The following is a 17515-nucleotide window of genomic DNA, read 5'->3' on the forward strand; positions in this document are numbered from 1 at the left end:
CGGCAGGCGGACTCTCAACCACTGCGCCACCAGGGAAGCCCTATCACTCTCATTTTTTAGACTCAGGAAACCGAGTCGTTGCATAAGAGCAGAGAGTGTGAGTGACAACCAGAATTTATTTGCACGCGCTTTCGGAAACCATTGCTAGTTTAGGGGCTAAACTTGAACCGCAGCACCCCCTGGTGGAAAGAGGGTGGTTTGGCTCTTCCAGGCCCTCTTGCCACCTGGGCGACATCTCATCTAACTGGCGCTTTCTCTCCCTGTCTCTCAGGTGAAGGAGGCCATGCAGCGGATCCACGACCGAGGGAACATTGGAAAGTTAATTCTGGATGTAGAAAAGACCCCGACTCCACTGGTGAGTCAAAAGCAGAGGGATCCGTTCAGTTCAACACCAGAAGGTTTATCCAGTGCAGGCACAGGTGGGATGGAGGGAAGTACAGGAAGCCCTCTGCTGGGCTGGGGCTGGTGCGGGGAGACCAGAGGTAATGAAACGAATGTGCAAGTGAGGGATTGGTCACAAATGGGATGAACGCTAATAAAGAAAGGAAAACGCTTTGGTGAGAACGTTTCAGGAGCAATCTGAGGTCAGGAGAGGACAAGACCACACCCATGTCTATTACACCTGCTCACTCTTGGCTGCACAAGTGGGAGGAATTCCTGGTAAAATTTAATAAATTCACATTCAGATACCCAACAGAATGATGCCACCTGCCTCCGAAATGCCTCCTGATGGGCTCATGGCTTTTGTTTTCTCTTACCAGGACAATACCCTTACACGCAGGGACCCCACCAGGAGTGAAGCATGTCACACTCACATCCCAGACACTCTTGGAAGGGTCCCTTGAGGGGCTCTGCAGCGTGGTGGTCAACACAAAGACTGCCACCAGAGTGCACAGATCCAGAGGTGGGGCAGGTGGACATCCATCAACAAGCCATACGTAGAAATGGGACACTGCAGCTATGGATCCGGGCCACAAAGAAGGGCTCGCAGTAGGGGTTCTGTTCCCATTAGGAAAGTCTGGGGAGGCTTCCTTGAGGAAGCGGGCTGAGCACAAAAGGAAAAGCAGGCATTGAGTAGGCAGGAGGGTGGAGGGACGGTGCTGCATGTGCTGTGGCCGAGAGGGAAGTCCAGCTCCAGATCAGCCATGTGGTACGGGCGGGGGGACTGAGATTCAGGAGATGATTCCTGTTTGTAAGAATAAATGGGGAGAGCAGAGGTTCAGGGGTCAAGAGAAATTACCTAGCTCAGGGTCTAGGAGCAAGAAGAGAAATCCGAGACACCGTTCATGAAGGGGGCTGTAAATGGATAGGACTAGGATGTTTTGAGCATCTGTCATGTGCTCAGCAATTTGCCAGATGCTTCAAGTACATCATTTCCCTTTGTTTCACTTGGCTCCCATGACAACTTTATAAGGCAGGTGCGTTTATCCTCATCCTAACGATGGAGGAAATGGAGGCTCAGAGAGGTGTGACAAGTGTGCCAGGTACTAGCAATGACAAGAAAGTAGGTGGGTAGGTAGATAGATGGTAGATGGATGGATGGATGGATGGATGGATGGATGGATGGATGGATGGATAGACAGGACCAGAAAGAGTCCACATCTTCACAGGAAGGACGTTCCCAGGGGGAATATAGACAACAAAGTGGATAAACCTACATTTGTTAATAGTGTTCTTCTGGCTCGTAGGAAGTGACAGCATCAGGCTTTGAACCCTGGCCGGTCGGTGCAGTGGACACTGTCAATGCCTACCCATGCCCCCGGCATTCATGATTCCCCTGCATGCCGGTGCTATCCTCCTGCTGGCCGCTGCCCCTCTCTGCCTGAGAGCGTCCTCTGGCCATGGCAGAGGCTTGGGTTATGCACAAAATCGGCACTCCCTGGCTTCTCCCCTGCTCATGTGTCCCCCCTCTGCCCCGCAGTGGTCCCCAGCAGGACTGAGCCCAGTTGCCCAGGGCAGGACCTATTAACATATGCCGTGCCAGCTTCCTTGCCTTTTCTGTCTCCTTTCCTCACTCTGACCTGTGCTTCCTGGGATCATCTCCCAAGCTCTGGAATCAGCTCCCCAATTCCAAATACTTGCAGTCAAATGCTTTCTCAGAGTCTGCGTCTTAGGGCGCCCAACACAAGTCACCTGGTACCACACTGCCTTCCTGAGGAATCAGGTGACCCTAGCGTTCAGCCCTCAGAGAAATCTTTCCCAAGGGCCTTCCTCAGATGCTCGAAGAAGGCAGGAGACAGACTGCAGAACCCTCTGAGAAGTCCTCTGCTGCATTACAGATGGCCAATGACAGCACAGAGACCAGCGAGGCGGGCGAAGAGGAGGAGGACCACGAGGGCGACAGTGAGAACAAGGAGAGGACGCCCTTCATCCAGTAACCCGGGGCCTGGACAGGAGGGCGTGAGGACGCTCTGGAGAAAGAGGACCCGGCTGAGAAATCTCTTCTGCGCCCCAGTGAACAAATGCTGTAGTCCAGTGTATGCTGTGTGTGTCTGCTGTCAGCTGAGCTAAAAAGCTGTTGATCACTGTTGTTTTTGAAATTAAGTGCCAATCCCATTCCATGCAGTATTACATCCTTCCCCCGTCTGTGTGTTACACTCTCCCCACTCCCCTGTTTCAAAACCATCCATCTTTGGGTCCTTCTCGACAGTTCTAGAACAGCCTTGCAAATTGATACAAGTCCACAGGTCCATTGCTTAAGAGACCAGACATGCGCAAAGACAAGTTTGGATTGAAAGGTGTTATCACAGAGCACTGTCCTAGAATTCTTCAGGCCAATGACACTTTTTGCTGCCAGCTGCCCATGCTTCCGAAAAGAGCACTCGCCAATTTGGCTGGCAGAAAGAGGGTAGGCCAGGAGATGTTTTCACAAGCCCGTAAGTTTAGGATCTCTCCAAGTTGTACTGTCCTACTTCCCACTGAAGAGGCAACCTCCTTACATTCATTCAGGTGTTTCACGGTCAAAAGGTTAAACCAACCTCCCCTCACCCTCTGATGCTTGATTCCTTCACCGGTTCTTAACCATAAACACAGGGAGATAGATGTGGATATTTCAGGATAGAAGATGGGTCAACAGCCAAAGTAGGAGGACCAGCCACAGAGATCCCTCCTCTGAAACCACATCTCATGAGCAAAATCCTCTCCCCGCCATATATATTTAATTTTAAGAAAACTCACCAGGTGTGGGACTATTTCAAAGTCATTACTGAGACTTGCCTATGTTTGCACACTTGCCACTGGCATTACCGATTCTGCTCTTTTCATTTCCTGGTACTGAATAGCAGCCTTTACCTTGGATCCCCCAAGAAAGATCTCCTTTGTAGACCATATTTGGGGGAAAAAAATCAGTGAGTATCTTTCTTCTTGCCAAAGCGTGTTGCAATGTGTCACAAACTCTAGCGATACAAAAGTCGATGTTGGGCTTCCCTGGTGGCGCAGTGCTTGAGAGTCCGCCTGCCGATGCAGGAGACGCGGGTTCGTGCCCCGTTTCGGGAAGATCCCACATGCCGCGGAGCGGCTGGGCCCGTGAGCCATGGCCACTGAGCCTGCGCGTCCGGAGCCTGTGCTCCGCAAATGGGAGAGGCCACAACAGTGAGAGGCCCGCATAACGCAAGGAAAAAAAAAAAAAAAAAAAAAAAAAAAAAAAAGTCGATGTTTAGTACCTGATGCCAAATATGTGTTCCTCTCCTCTGAAATATAAAATTACGGTGCAGACTCTTTGCAAGGCCCTGCTTTTTGGAAATCCGGTACCAAATTACTTGATTGCACACCCTTGCTTAATTTCCCAGCTCCCAGACTCCTAAGAACGCCCCCCCCCCCCGCCGCCCCCCCCACCGGGTCACAACAGTCCCCTCTGGCCACTGCAGTCACCCTGTGTCTCCATGGGGCGGGGGGAGGGGCTCCTCACGTCTCCCCAGTCCTGTTGGCCCAGAGGGTGGACTCCACCGCTCACAGACCAAACTGGATACACAAGGAGCCCGCAGGGTTAGCAGCCCAAATCACGTGCGTTCTGGAAGACTTCCGAGGGCTCCTGCATTGCCCGACCTCTCCACCAATGAGCCTTAGGGTACACCCCACACTTCCCCCAAGTGATGGCAATGAATGCATTTCAGCAACTACCTGTTTTATTCCCTAAGTCCATTGGTAACAAATGTCACCTCATTAATCATGTTCTTTTTTTCCTATCCTAAGCTTGTGATGATGACTTATTTATGCCAAATATTTATTTGAAGGATGTGTTTCCTCATTGTGAATGTACATGTAAGCTATGAAGATGAGAAAGGGTGGTGCCACCTGATGAGCAAAGGGATGAGAGCATCTCAAAAGAAGACACCAACATCAACTTCTCTTCTCTGGGTCATTTAGAAAGATAACGTAGAGGTTGTATCCCCCCCAACATGTTTGCTAAATGCAGTACTATTTATTGGTCATGTTTTTCCCATAACCAAGCCCTCAATGAGGTCTTAAGAGGAGCCGTTACCCAAGTGACATTCCTGGTGAGCTGGCCAAAGATGGCATTTTTTTAGGGCTGGAGGAGCACCTACTGGCCATACCAGGCCTCTTATTTGCCAGGGGAGACCGAACTCTCCATTCAGAATCCAAACGGCCTTTGTTATGTCCAGAGGATTAGCATGAAAAGACATTCTTCCCCAAATCTGTTTTTTCAACTATAAGGTTTAGACAATAATCACAAATTATGCTGGTTAGTTAAAGAAAACCCTTTTGTCTCCTTGGGATACAGAATGAGAAGAGAAAACTAGTGTTTGACCAATAAGACCTACTTATGCCATGAAGAATAGGGAAAAAAATTAAAGTATCAAAATTAACTGTTTAACACACTCTGGTTCGAAGCATCTTGTTTGCTGTCACTTGACTGTTTTTCTGAAGGAAGTACACAGAATGTCTCAGGTTGCCTTAAAGGAACTGTGAAGGCTTCTCAGTAATTTACGTTTGATCGGAGGGAACTGAAACATTGTCTAACGTATTTGTGGCTTTAGAGCTTCTGTTATATTGTGCCTACAAAGCAAATTATGTTTACATAAAAAAATATGAATAAAGTATTCAGCACAGCATAACCTCGCCTGGCATGTGTTACTCCACATACATAGTTGTTGCAAAAATGGCCCCACTATTAAAACACAAGGCATGGGTGAATGAAAAAGAAAATATAAAAAACATGTCATAGGAGAATCTTCAGATGAGAAACTAAAGGCTATATACAGAAAACAGGAGTCAAGATGAAATAAGCCTTTAAAAATACATTCAGCTTCCCTCAAGCAAGAAAATAAGATACCACTAAATAAAAGAACTATTAAAGGCATCATGTAATAATAGTAATGATAACAAGAATAACAATAATAGTATTTATGATACCTACTATATGCTATTAAAAGATATACATGTGTATATGTATGTGTGTGTGTGTGTGTGTGTGTGTGTGTGTTTATATGTATACTCTCTTACCCTCCCAACAGCCCCGAGAGGTGGGGTTTACCATTACGCCCATCTTATAGGTGAAAAAACTGAAGACTGAGGTTCTGCACTAAGACCACACAGCTAGGAAGTGACGGAGCCAGGATCTGAAGCCAAGGTAGAATCCATGCTCTTAACCACCCCACCATGCTTCTTGGCTTAAATAAGGGTAAAATACAATGCATCTCAATTACCATCCCTTCTCACTAAAAACTGTTCAGGGATTCTCTTTCCTCTGATTTCAAGGATATGTTTATCCATTTGTTTTGCTTTGTAGCAAATAATATGCACACAAAGAAGCATTTTTTTGTCTGGCCCTCGATCCAAGTGTTCAGTGAAGTGCTGATTTCAAAACTCACACACCTCAACCATTTTCATTTTCATGATCTAACATCCTCAAGGTTATCAAAGAGATGCACAAAAGTGAATCTCCAAGGGGAAAGATTTCATGAAGGAGGAATTCATGATTAGGGAGACTTGGCTGTGTTTACTATATTTCTCAGCAGGAAGCCAAAAAAATTAGAGCTAGGTCCCATGTCAATAAAACACCACATACATAAACCTGAATTTACAAGGTAGAACAGTTAGTCACCTTGTCAGTGAAATTCTTACAAGATCACTGTGCAAAGGATTTTCTCATTATGTTCTCATTTAATGCTCATGTACTCCATATAAGGCTCATGGCCTCACATAGCCAGTGGTGATGTGCTGTCACATGTAAACACAGTCCAGCAAGAAAAACTGGAATCTAAACTAAAATCCACATCTTCCCTTATAACTCTGAGAGTGGGGAAGAGGTCTTGCAGTTGGGAACAAAATTCTTTTCAGCCATGTGGGTGAGGTCAGAGCACAAATGGAGGTAAACCTTTCAAAAGCCATTTGGGGCAGAAGGAAACAGTGTGAAAGCAAGGAGGTGGGAACACTGAAGGGCGTATAGGAAGAAAGGAGAGTAGAACAGTAGGTGAAATACACTCACGTGGAAATGGAGTGGAGCTGGAGAAAGGCATGATGGGAAGTCCCAACTGGGCATGGAGGTCTTTGAATGACAAATGAATAATCTTGGATTTCCATGGGAGGGAACAAGCACGTACAATGGTGTGACATGAAAGCTTGCGGGTGTGGCAGGTGATTACAAAGAGTAAATGTAGGGTTCAGTGGGAGGAGGGATATAAGATGAGCCTAAAGGGGGTGCAGAGACAGACGTCAAGTTCCTTGATTCCTCTGCCCTGGTTTCGGTCCTCCAGAATCAGACACTGAAACAAGGATTTGAAAGTCAGCAGTACTGGGAGGTGATCCCAAGAAGCACGGATTGGGGAGAGGGAATGTAAAACAGGAAGGGAAGAAGCCACTTCAGCGTGGGTTGGTGAGTAGGTGACCACTGTGGGAGACCATGGAGCTGTCCCACTTGGTGAGGAAGGTGTATTTCTCCATTAAGTTCCAAGCATCATTGGATGAAAGTGACTCCTAACAAGCATGTTGGTTTCCCGATGCTCTTCCATCTTGTACAGCAGGTCTAGAGCAAGGGCAGAAATGGACACCAAGATATGTAACAAGGATACAGAGTGGCAATGTTAGGGGGCAGAGTGGGGTGCAAAGTAGGGGGGGCCAACTCTGTGATGGAAGATGATGTCCCGGAAAGTGTTCATGGAGGAGGTGATGCCTGAATGCAGTCTTTTAAGCTGAGTGGGTGTTGTTCATGAGAAAGAAAGCACACAGCATAGTGCCTGATACCTAGTGAGCACGATAAACATTAGCTTCCTTTCCTTACTCCTGTTTGCCAGGGCTGGGAAAATGGGATGCTTAGGAAATATTCAGTAGCTTCCTTTAAAAAAAAACAAACAAAAAAAACAGATAATATACAGACCTCAATATTTCACTTCCAGGTTTGCTTGTGGGAAAAGAAATAAGTTGTTATGGACTAAAGGTGTCCCTCCAAAATTTATAGGCTGAAAGCCTCCCCCTCCCCTCCCCAACATGAAGGCATTAGAAGGTGGGCCTTTGGGAGGTAATCAGGATTAGGTGAAGTCATGAGGGTGGCACCCTCATGAATGGGATTAGTGCCCTTATAAGGTCATGAGAGACAGCTTGCTTCTCTCTCTCTCTCTCTCCTGTGTGGATAAAAAGATACTGGCAGTCTGCCACCCAGAAGAGGCTCTCTCAAGAACTTGACCGCGCTGGCACTCTGATCTCGGAATACCTGCCTCCAGACTGGGAAATAACGTTTTGTGGTTTATAAGCCACCCAGTCTATGATACTTTGTTAGAGCAGCCTAAACTATCTAAGACATAAATGTTTTTGCATTCTCTGCCTTGAGCAGAATGAGCAGAGTTCCTACTACCAGCCAAGCAAAGATGCTGGGAAACAGGTCCTATGGGTTATTCAGATTGGCTCCCAAACACCCAAACACGGGAGTGAGTGAAACCCCAACATACCACAGGCATATGCACCCACATGTGCAGAGACTGAGAGCACCAACTCTGGAGTCTTGCAAACTGGGAATCAAATTTGGGCAAATTGCTTGGCATTTGAGCTTTCCCATACTGAAATGGGGAGGATCATATTGCCTATGTCCTGGAATCATTATGAAAATCAAATGTGAAAGTGTGTAACCAGATTGAAACCATGACCTACAAGTTCCAGTCTAGAATTCAGATGGCAAATGCTTTCAAAACATGGTTTTTCATTCACATCAAACACTAATCAAATACGTAGCATGTTCTCAACACAATAGTTTTAGTGTTTTAGTGGGAAAAATAAATACATAGTCTATTCCAGCCATTCAGGAGTTTACCACTGAAGAATGTAACAACAGTAAGTTTTATCTTGCATGCAAATGGCAATTTATCTGTAGAGCCTGCCTTGGTACTGAGAGCTGATTGGGTTGAGTGGTGAACAGCGCTGTATTTGATGAACAGTGTCCATGAGGAGCAGGGGAGGAAAGCGGTCCAGGAGAAGAAACCATCTTTAGGCACATTAGAGGGAAAGTGAGTGCAGGGCAGGTTCATGGAATGGTCCATTTAGCTGTTGCATGCATCAAGAGAAGAGACAAAAGATTAATAAGACTGGATTATAGAAATCTACTAATACCCCTTCAAAGGTTCTGGATTTTGTACAAAAAGCAAAGGGATTAATCCAGGGATTACTGGAGGATGTGCTCAAATAAGAGGAGACCATGGGAAATCTCCCCCAAATGAACATCATTATTTTACTTGGTCCAGTTTTGGGAGGCAGATCAGATGCGGGGGGCATGTTGGAATCACGGTTCAAAGCCCATCCGTAGTCTATCTGGTCAAGTGGCCACTAAACTGGTATGAGTGGGAGAAAAAGAACACCTCTCCCTTCCAGGAGTGAAACAATGAGGGACTGGTGAGGCCGGCTTTTTCTGGAGAAATGAGGACATGTCCATGGGAGGCCCCCCAAAAGTAAATCACTACCTTCTGGAGCTGGGAGTCAAACCTAACACAGGACAACGACCCATGGGGCATACTCACAAACACCCATGCTCAAAAACCTTGCAATCATTTTCAAAAACCTGTCCCAGATTAGAGTTTGGAGATTTCCATAGAGTGAAATCGAGTCAAGGCAAAGCATGACAACAAAACTAACATTGACTGAGGATCTGCTATTCGCCAGGCATTTTACACGTACTCTTACTGAATCGAAACAATACCCTGAAAAGTAGATGTCATCCCTGCTTACAGATTAAGGACATTAAATTCCAGAGAGGTTAGGTAGCCTGCTCATATTCACTCGGTCACAAAGCAGAGTTCTGTCTAGAACCCAGGACTCCATATAACAGAAAGGTTTCTTCCCAGAAGCTGGGGAAGATAGGGACTAGCAGGTCCAACCTAACACCCTCCTGGTGAGGTGTTCCTTCCTCGCCTCTCCTCCCGCCTCGTCACCCCCTCCCAAGGACAAAGACCTTCCGCTCCATCAGCTCTCGTGCGAATCAAGGTACTCTCAGGAAGGCTCTGATTAGCCAGCTTGGGTCACATGCACATCCATCAACCAATCACTGAAGCAGAGGGAGGGCTATTCTGATTGGCCAGCCTGGGTCACATGCCCACCCCTGTGACTGGTCATAGTAGGTGCAGGCAATCTGATTGATATTCATACCTGAACCCCATCAGGTGACAGAGAGGTAGATCCCCATAGGACAGTATGCTGCACAGTTAAAACTGTGTCCACTGTAGAAACAGTCTACTGAGTACTTATTGTGCACTGGACACTGCTTTTTTTGTTTGTCTGGTTTGGTTTGTTTCTTTTTCTTTTGTTTTTAGTTTTATTTTCTGCACACTGTGGGAGTCACCGCTGACACCTCCCCACACTTTGTCTTGGCTCACCTGACACCAGAGGCCACTGCAGCTGTAGACAGTTCCTGGCAAGCTGACTACTTCCCGCCTCCAGGACCACAGGGCACAAGTGTGCCAAGGTAACCCAGAACTACTGTGGCGGGGACTGGGGGCAGGGGGAGTAACACCCCCCAGTCAGCCTCAGTCGTGGAGTATGGGAGATGGTGGATAAATGCCCGGATTCCCTGTCCACGTTTCACACAGTATCTGAAGGGTCCCCTCAGTGGGGTCAAGCCCAACGTGCCCACAATGGTGACTTATTCATTAGCAAGTCCACTGGCTTTTCTTCCCTCCTTACCTCATTCTCCCTACACCCCCACTCCTGCTCCTTGAGATCACCTTCCAAATAAACTACCTGCACCCAAGTCCTCATCTGGGGGGGCTACCTCAGGGGAACCCAAAGGAAGACAGCATTCTGCATGTATTAACTTGTCAAAGACTCATAACAACCCTATAAAGTAAGTGATACTATCCTTACTTTACTGATGAAAAATGAAGCCAGGGATTTCCCTGTTGGTCCAGTGGTTAAGACTTGGCGTTTTTACTGCCAGAGGCCTGGGTTCAATCCCTGGCCAGGGAAGTAAGATCCCACAAGCCACACAGCACAGCCAAACAAACAAACAAACAAACAAAAACAAAAAGAATATATATATATATATATATATACACATACATATATATATATATACATATATATATACACATACATATATATATACATATATATATACACATACATATATATATATATGTGTATATATATATATGAAGCCAGAGAAGTTAAATAAAGTGCTCCAAACTACACATAGCACTGAGTTTCCAGAATTTGGGCCCAGACATCAAGCTAAACTCTCTCTAATGCCCAAGTCACTGAAAATGCACAATATCACTTAACAAGTTGGAAAAAATTATTCAAAAGCTAAGCTAGCGTCAATTAAAATGACTTCTGGGGCCAGCCCTTCTTAGCTTTTCAAAAGCCTACCCAGGGAGTGAGAAGGGATTATTGCTGTTTTCCTGACTCTGGGGCCTTCTACCCAAGGCCAGCAGGATGGGGCCCAGCAACCCTGATGCATTAAAGGACTGTGCTGTGAAGCAGGGGAAAGACCATCACACAACTGCAGTAAAGTTGATCTCTTCATCCTTTGCAAAAACAAGCACAAATACCTATTTACTGAGCCCAGGCTCAGGCTCAGGTTGACTGCTGATGGTAAGAGCTGGTTTGTCTATTGTCTTTGGGGGCAGAAGTTGGAATATCCCAATGATCCTTCAAGATTAATCAATAAACAAGGCAGGAAGTCAGTCACCATCAAATTGACACTGACTGTTTAATTATTAACTAGATGAATTAAGAGTATATCAAAAGCTCCCATTCTCACTCAGGATCTCCATCTCTGTCTACCTATCTATCTCTAGTACGGTAAATAATATTAAGGTGACTCAATTAAATTCTACAAATATTTACTAAGCTTTGCCTATGTGCATGGCCCTGTTCTATGTATTGTGAAGGATTCAGAGATAAATACAGCCTGGCCACTACTAGCCAAGAGCCCACTGAGAGAGACAGGGACACCAAAAGCCAGGAAAGGCTAGCAGCCTAAAAGGGAGAGATGCAGGGGACTCTAGGGTGCAAAACTGGGAGAGGTGATATTTAGGCCAGGGCTAAGACAGTTTCTATGGGATGGAAGTAAAGGGACACTCCAGGTTTTGCCTGCCAATAATTGACTGCACCCTACTTATAGCATGGTGGTCAAAATCAGGGACTCTGAAGACAGATGGCCTGAGTTTGAATCCTGACTCTTACAGTTGCATGACCTTGAACAAGTGATTTAATCTCTAGGCCTCTGTTGCCTCCTCTGTAAAAGGGAAATGATAACATTAAGATGTTATCACGCTGTGGTATGTATTAAAGGAGTCAATAGGTGCAAAATGCAATTGTCAGTGGCACCGAATTTTCCTTTGGTGAATGACGACGCCCTTTATATGTTGTGTTGAGGGTCCTGTGAATCAACGTGCCCTGTTCTCAGACTTCCCTGGTGGCACAGTGGTTAAGAATCCGCCTGCCCATGCAGGGGACACGGGTTTGAGCCCAGGTCTGGGAAAATCTCACATGCCACAGAGCAACTAAGCCCGTGCGCCACAACTACTGAGCCTGTGCTCTAGAGCCCACGAGCCACAACTACTGAGCCCGTGTGCTACAACTACTGAAGTCCACGCACCTAGAGCCCGTGCTCCGCAACGAAGAGCAGCCCCCGCTCGCCTCAACTAGAGAAAGCCCACGCACAGCAACGAAGACCCAACGCAGCCAAAAATAAAATTAAAGAAAAAAAAAGAAAGGTGTCCTGTTCTCCTCTAGCCAATGGGATTCACGACTCAGGAAAGGCCAAATGGATGTTGTCCAAGTAAGTAACTTTTTTTTTTTTTGCGGTACGCAGGCCGCTCACTGTTGTGGCCTCTCCCGTTGCGGAGCACAGGCTCCGTACGCGCAGGATGAGCGGCCACGGCTCACGGGCCAAGCCGCTCCGTGGCATGCGGGATCCTCCTGGACTGGGGCACGAACCCGTGTCCCCTGCATCAGCAGGCGGACTCTCAACCACTGCGCCACCAGGGAAGCCCCTAAGTAAGTAATTTTTTTAAATATTTATGTATTTAACTTAATTAATTTATTTATTTATTTTTGGCTGCGTTGGGTCTCAGTTGTGGCATGCAGGCTCTTCATTGTGGCACGCAGGCTTCTCTCTATTTATGGCACACGGGTTTCTCTCTAGTTTGGCACGAGGGATCTGTAGTTGTGGCGCGCAGGCTCCACAGTGCTGGGCTCTGTAGTTTGTGGCACACGGGCTCTCTCGTTGAGGTGCGTGGGCTCAGTAGTTGTGGCATGTGTGCTTAGTTGCCCCACAGCATGTGGGATCTTAGTTCCCCGACCAGGGATCGAACCCGTGTCCCCTTGCATTGGAAGGCAGATTCTTTACCACTGGACTACCAGGGAAGTTCCTCCAAGTAAGTAATTTGAAGCTTAAGAAGAAAGATGCAAACACAGAAAATGAATGGAGCCTGTTCATCCTGACAGTGGTGCCCATGATTCCCTGCTACCCAGATCCCCAAAGCCACCTGTGTTTCTACTTTTTCCCAAGCCTAGGTCGTCAGACTTGTCTTGGATTCTGTGAGCAATCCCACACAAATAGCTTAAGCTAGCCAGACCTGATTTCTATTGCATGCAGCTAAAGATTCCTACCTGATAAAAAGAGGGCTTTTGAACTGGGCCTTGAACAACCTGGTGGGTTTTAACTGACGTAGCTCATCTTCTGACTGTATCCGTGTATAAGCATCTTTATTTCCCAAAGGAAGGTCAGGATGTATAGCCTGGCAAAGGTTTGATTTCACATCAGGGATAAGAGGCAGCAATAAGGAACAGAGTGTGTGTGTCCAAATGTAGGCACTTTGGAAACATTTCAAGTTCTTAATTGGGATACAATGGCCAACTATTTGAAGTACCAAAAAAAAAAAAAAAATAGAACCAACATACCCCATAATACAAGAGCAGTATTTCCCAAATTTCAGCTATTTGCATACCAACTTTTTCATGAGTTTTGTCAAACCTGGACTGTAAGTATCATTAATATTTTTCTTAATATTATTTATATATATCATTATATAATTAATATTTTTATTTAAATAAAATCAATTTAAAAATATAAATACATATTTTAAAAATTCAATTACTAACATAAATGGAAAATCAATAACCATTTGCCAAGAATAGAAAATAGAGAGTAGTCATAACATTAATAAATGGAGCCAGGTTAGGGACTCCCACTGCCCAAATATCAAGAAATTTGAGCTTCAAAATAAATAATGATAGTAATTCAATATAAACCACGAATAAAATAAAAATCTATGAGTCCACCAATAAATAATAGACAATTACAGTAGAATGCCAACAAATAAATACAAAAAAATGATAGAGTTAGAAACATAACTAGTTGATGAAAATCTGATGCAGAACAGTTTATTTACCTAGTCTCAAAATATTTTCCCACAAATAACTTATTAATTATAAAGGGAAAAATGATAACTTTGTAGTTGAGAAACCTGGCAGGTGATACCTTAACCAAGTGATCAAAGGCATTCTCACCAATATGGACAGATTGACAATAGGTGCATCCTGATAGGATGGACTGAGAAGGACACAATATCACTTCTGTGATATTCCCGACAGAATATGCAAACTGAATTTATTTAGGAGGAAATATCAGACAAACCCAAACTGAAGAATGTTCTAAAAAAAGAAACAAATGTCCTGTACTCTTCAAAACTGGCAAGAAGTCAACAAAAGGCTGAAGAACTATTACAAATTAGGAGACTAAGGAGATGATAAACAGAACAGCTAAAGGCAGTGGGTGAGCCTGGACTGGACCCTGGACTGGGTGGCAGTGGAAGGAGGAGCTGTAAAGGACATTACTGGGACTTTTGATGAAACTGAATACGAACTGCAGGTTAGAGAATAGCATTGCATCAAGATCGCACTGTCTCGTTTTATTTGTCTGATAATGTATCGTATCTGTGTAAAAGAGTGTCCTGATTCTTAGGAAAAACACACTTAAAGACTTAGGTGTAAAGGGGAATGATGTCTCTAAAATTCTCTCCAATGGTTCCAAAAAAATATGCAGAGAGAAAAACAATTATAAAGTCGATGGGGCAAAATGTAACCAGTAGGTGAATCTGAGTCATGGGTAGAAAGGAGTTCCTTACACTATTTTTGCAACTTTTTTTTTTTTTGGCCGTGCCTCAGGGCTTGTAGGATCTTAGCCCCCCAACCAGGGATCAAACCCAGGCCCTCAGCAGTAAAAGTGCTGAGTCCTAACCACTGGATGGCCAAGGAATTCCCACACTACGTTTGCAACTTTTCTCTAGCTGGAAATTATATCAAAATAAAAATTCACCAAAAGAACAATACAAAATTAATATAATAAAATATATTAATAGAGTCTGGTTGAAAACTATTGCCCATTGAAATCTCTGAGCTTGAGGCCAGTTTCTTGTTAATAAAAAAAGATTAGCAAGTTTTCGAAAGATTTTCTGACATACCGACATGAAATTCAAACTGCCTCCTGCACACCATCATCAAGATTGAAAGCGAGTTGGCAAGGGGGTAGCCGTCTCGCTCTGTCATCCAATGTTCTTTAATGTACGTGCCCCAGTGCTATGAATATCAAACTTCAGGGAAGACTGCTCTCAGCAAACAGGGTTTGTAGAAGCTGTGATCTGTCGGGGAGGCTGGAGGCCAGTGTGGTCGGACTTTCTGGCAAGTGCTTGGCTGAGAAGCCACACCACTGCAGGTAACCGAATGCCCTGGTTTCGCCTGTAAGAAATCCACTGTGCTCACAACAGCTGTGAAACAGATCTCACTTCTGGGTGGTGACAATATTTTCTACAGCCAGTCGTTTCTATTTAAATGCTGGCTAAAGCCAGCTTCAACAATGAATCATCAACAGAAGTTTTGTTTCCTCCACACCAGGAAACTCAGATGGAAACAGAAACCATCAGCCACTTTGACAGCCCTTTTCTCACTGCCAAGCACCTGCAGTCCCGAAACAAGATAGAATCCCCCAAATGGCCCCCCAAGATGGCCCCACCACTCTGAAGGGGCTAAATTTTAGAGGTACCAAAGAGTGCCAGAAAGGAAACCACAGTGATCCCCATCAAAGTTTTGACTGTGGTGCTGGGAAGAGTCTTAGGGATTCTCAACACCATCCCTAATAATACTTATTTATCATTTTCCACAAGGCAGACTCCACTAAGCACTCCGCATGGACCGTTTCGTTTAACCCTCTCACTATATGCTCTCATTTTACAGATGAAGAAGGTGAGGCTGAAAGAAGTTCAGTAACTCGCCCTGGTGCCGCGGCCACAGCCACGCGCTGTCAGAATTCAGACCCAAGCCAGGTCACCTCCCAGAGTCCATGTGCTCAACCACCATCAACCAATAAGCTAAGCTGTCCCTCAGGGAACTAAAGAGGCACCTTGCTGGTGGGTTGCCAGCTAACATACAGGATGCCCAGGTAAATCTGAATTTTAGAAAATGAATAACGTTTTAGTATATGTCCCAAATATTGCACGAGATATACTAAAAGGAAACTGAAATGCATTCATATTGCATTCATCCTGCATTTTTATCTGCTGAATCTGGAAAGCCTAAATCTGGTAAGACTCAAACACTCAACCCCTGGCTCAGAAGACACGTGGCTTCACCATCAGGCCACAGGCCTCAGCTACACCAGTGGGATCTGGATCTACTGGAATCTTTCACAATAGTCTACATGCCCAATGCCCTTCCAGTCACTTCAGAACTTTTTGAGGGTGGTAAGGGGGTGAAATGTGAGTTCTAGAAAGATGCCAAAGAATCCCACAGATAGTGGTTATTTAAAAAAAAACTCAGGGTCACCTGTGGGCTGAACCCAGAGTCCTGGGTCTGGTGAATGAGACAGAGATGCCGGAAGGCCTCAGGTCAAGACCTGGATCTGGCTTTGTCAGCTGGGTGACCTCCTGGCTGACACTCTCCCTTCCTGACCCTTGACCTCTCATACCCAGAGTGAAAGCCTCAGCCCAGGCAGGGTGTTCTCGAAGTGTGGCCCCCAGGCTGTCTGAACCAGAATCACCCAGAGAACTTGTCAGATGGGTAGATTCTTGGTCCCTACAGGCCACCTGAACCAGAAATCCTAGAGGAAGAGCCAGGAAAACTGCATTTTAGTAAGATCTCCAGGGGATTCTGAGGCAGCCTGCAGTTTAAAACCAACTGGACTAACTTTGGAAACATTATGCTAATTGAAAGAAGCCAAACACAAAAGGCCACATGTTGGACAATTCCATTCACATGAAATTTCTGGAATAGACTAATCTACAGAAACAAAAAGTAGATTAGGGTATGGGAGGTGGGGGAGGGAATAAGGAGTGACTACTTTTTTTTTTTTTAGCAGCTTAAAATAATAGCCATGTGTCATCACACAGTCTGTTAGTCACAAGTCCATGCTGGCTAATCTAGGTTCTTTCTTCAAGGCCTCACTGGAGATGTCAGGCCAGTGAGGTTCTCTTTTGGAGGCTCTGGGGAAAAATCCACTTCTGAGCTCTTTCATGTTGTTGGCAAAATTCCCTGAGGCTGTGTTACCCGATGTCCTGTTTTCTGGCTGGCTGTGGGCTGGGAGGGCCCTCAGCTCACAGAGGCTGCTCTCACGTACTTGCAAATGGGCCGCCTCCATCTTCACAGCCAGCAACAGACAATCTCCCTCATGTGGAATGGACGGGGTTTCCTTTGGGGACAATGGTAATTTTAAAAAGCAACTGGGGGGGGCGGTGGAAAGATGGCGGAGGAGTAAGACGCGGAGATCACCTTCCTCCCCACAAATACACCAGAAATACATCTACATGTGGAACAACTCCTACAGAACACCTACTGAACGCTGGCAGAAGACCTCAGACCTCCCAAAAGGCAAGAAACTCCCCACGTACCTGGGTAGGGCAAAAGAAAAAATTAATTAAAAACAGAGACAATAGAATAGGGACGGCACCTGCACCAGTGGGAGGGAGCTGTGAAGGAGGAAAGGTCTCCACACACTAGGAAGCCCCTTCACGGGCAGAGATTGCGGGAGGCGGAGCGGGGAGCTTCGGAGCCGCGGAGGACAGCACAGCAACAGGGG

At 45.6% G+C, this 17515-nt stretch overlaps 1 protein-coding gene across 1 annotated transcript in view; it reads left to right on the forward strand.

The window, feature by feature from the left end:
• Nucleotides 1–2609, forward strand: part of VAT1L (vesicle amine transport 1 like) — a 143271-nt gene extending 140662 nt beyond the window's left edge. The window contains exons 8-9 of the mRNA XM_007447141.1: nt 272–355; nt 2280–2609. Coding sequence (XP_007447203.1) covers nt 272–355; nt 2280–2378 — 183 coding nt within the window. The 3' untranslated portion in view covers nt 2379–2609. The remainder of the gene's footprint in view (nt 1–271; nt 356–2279) is intronic.
• Nucleotides 2610–17515: the final 14906 nt, after the last annotated feature.

This window comes from Lipotes vexillifer, unplaced genomic scaffold (assembly GCF_000442215.2).
Source record: "Lipotes vexillifer unplaced genomic scaffold, Lipotes_vexillifer_v1.1 scaffold871, whole genome shotgun sequence".
NCBI classification, from domain to species: Eukaryota; Metazoa; Chordata; class Mammalia; order Artiodactyla; family Lipotidae; genus Lipotes; species Lipotes vexillifer.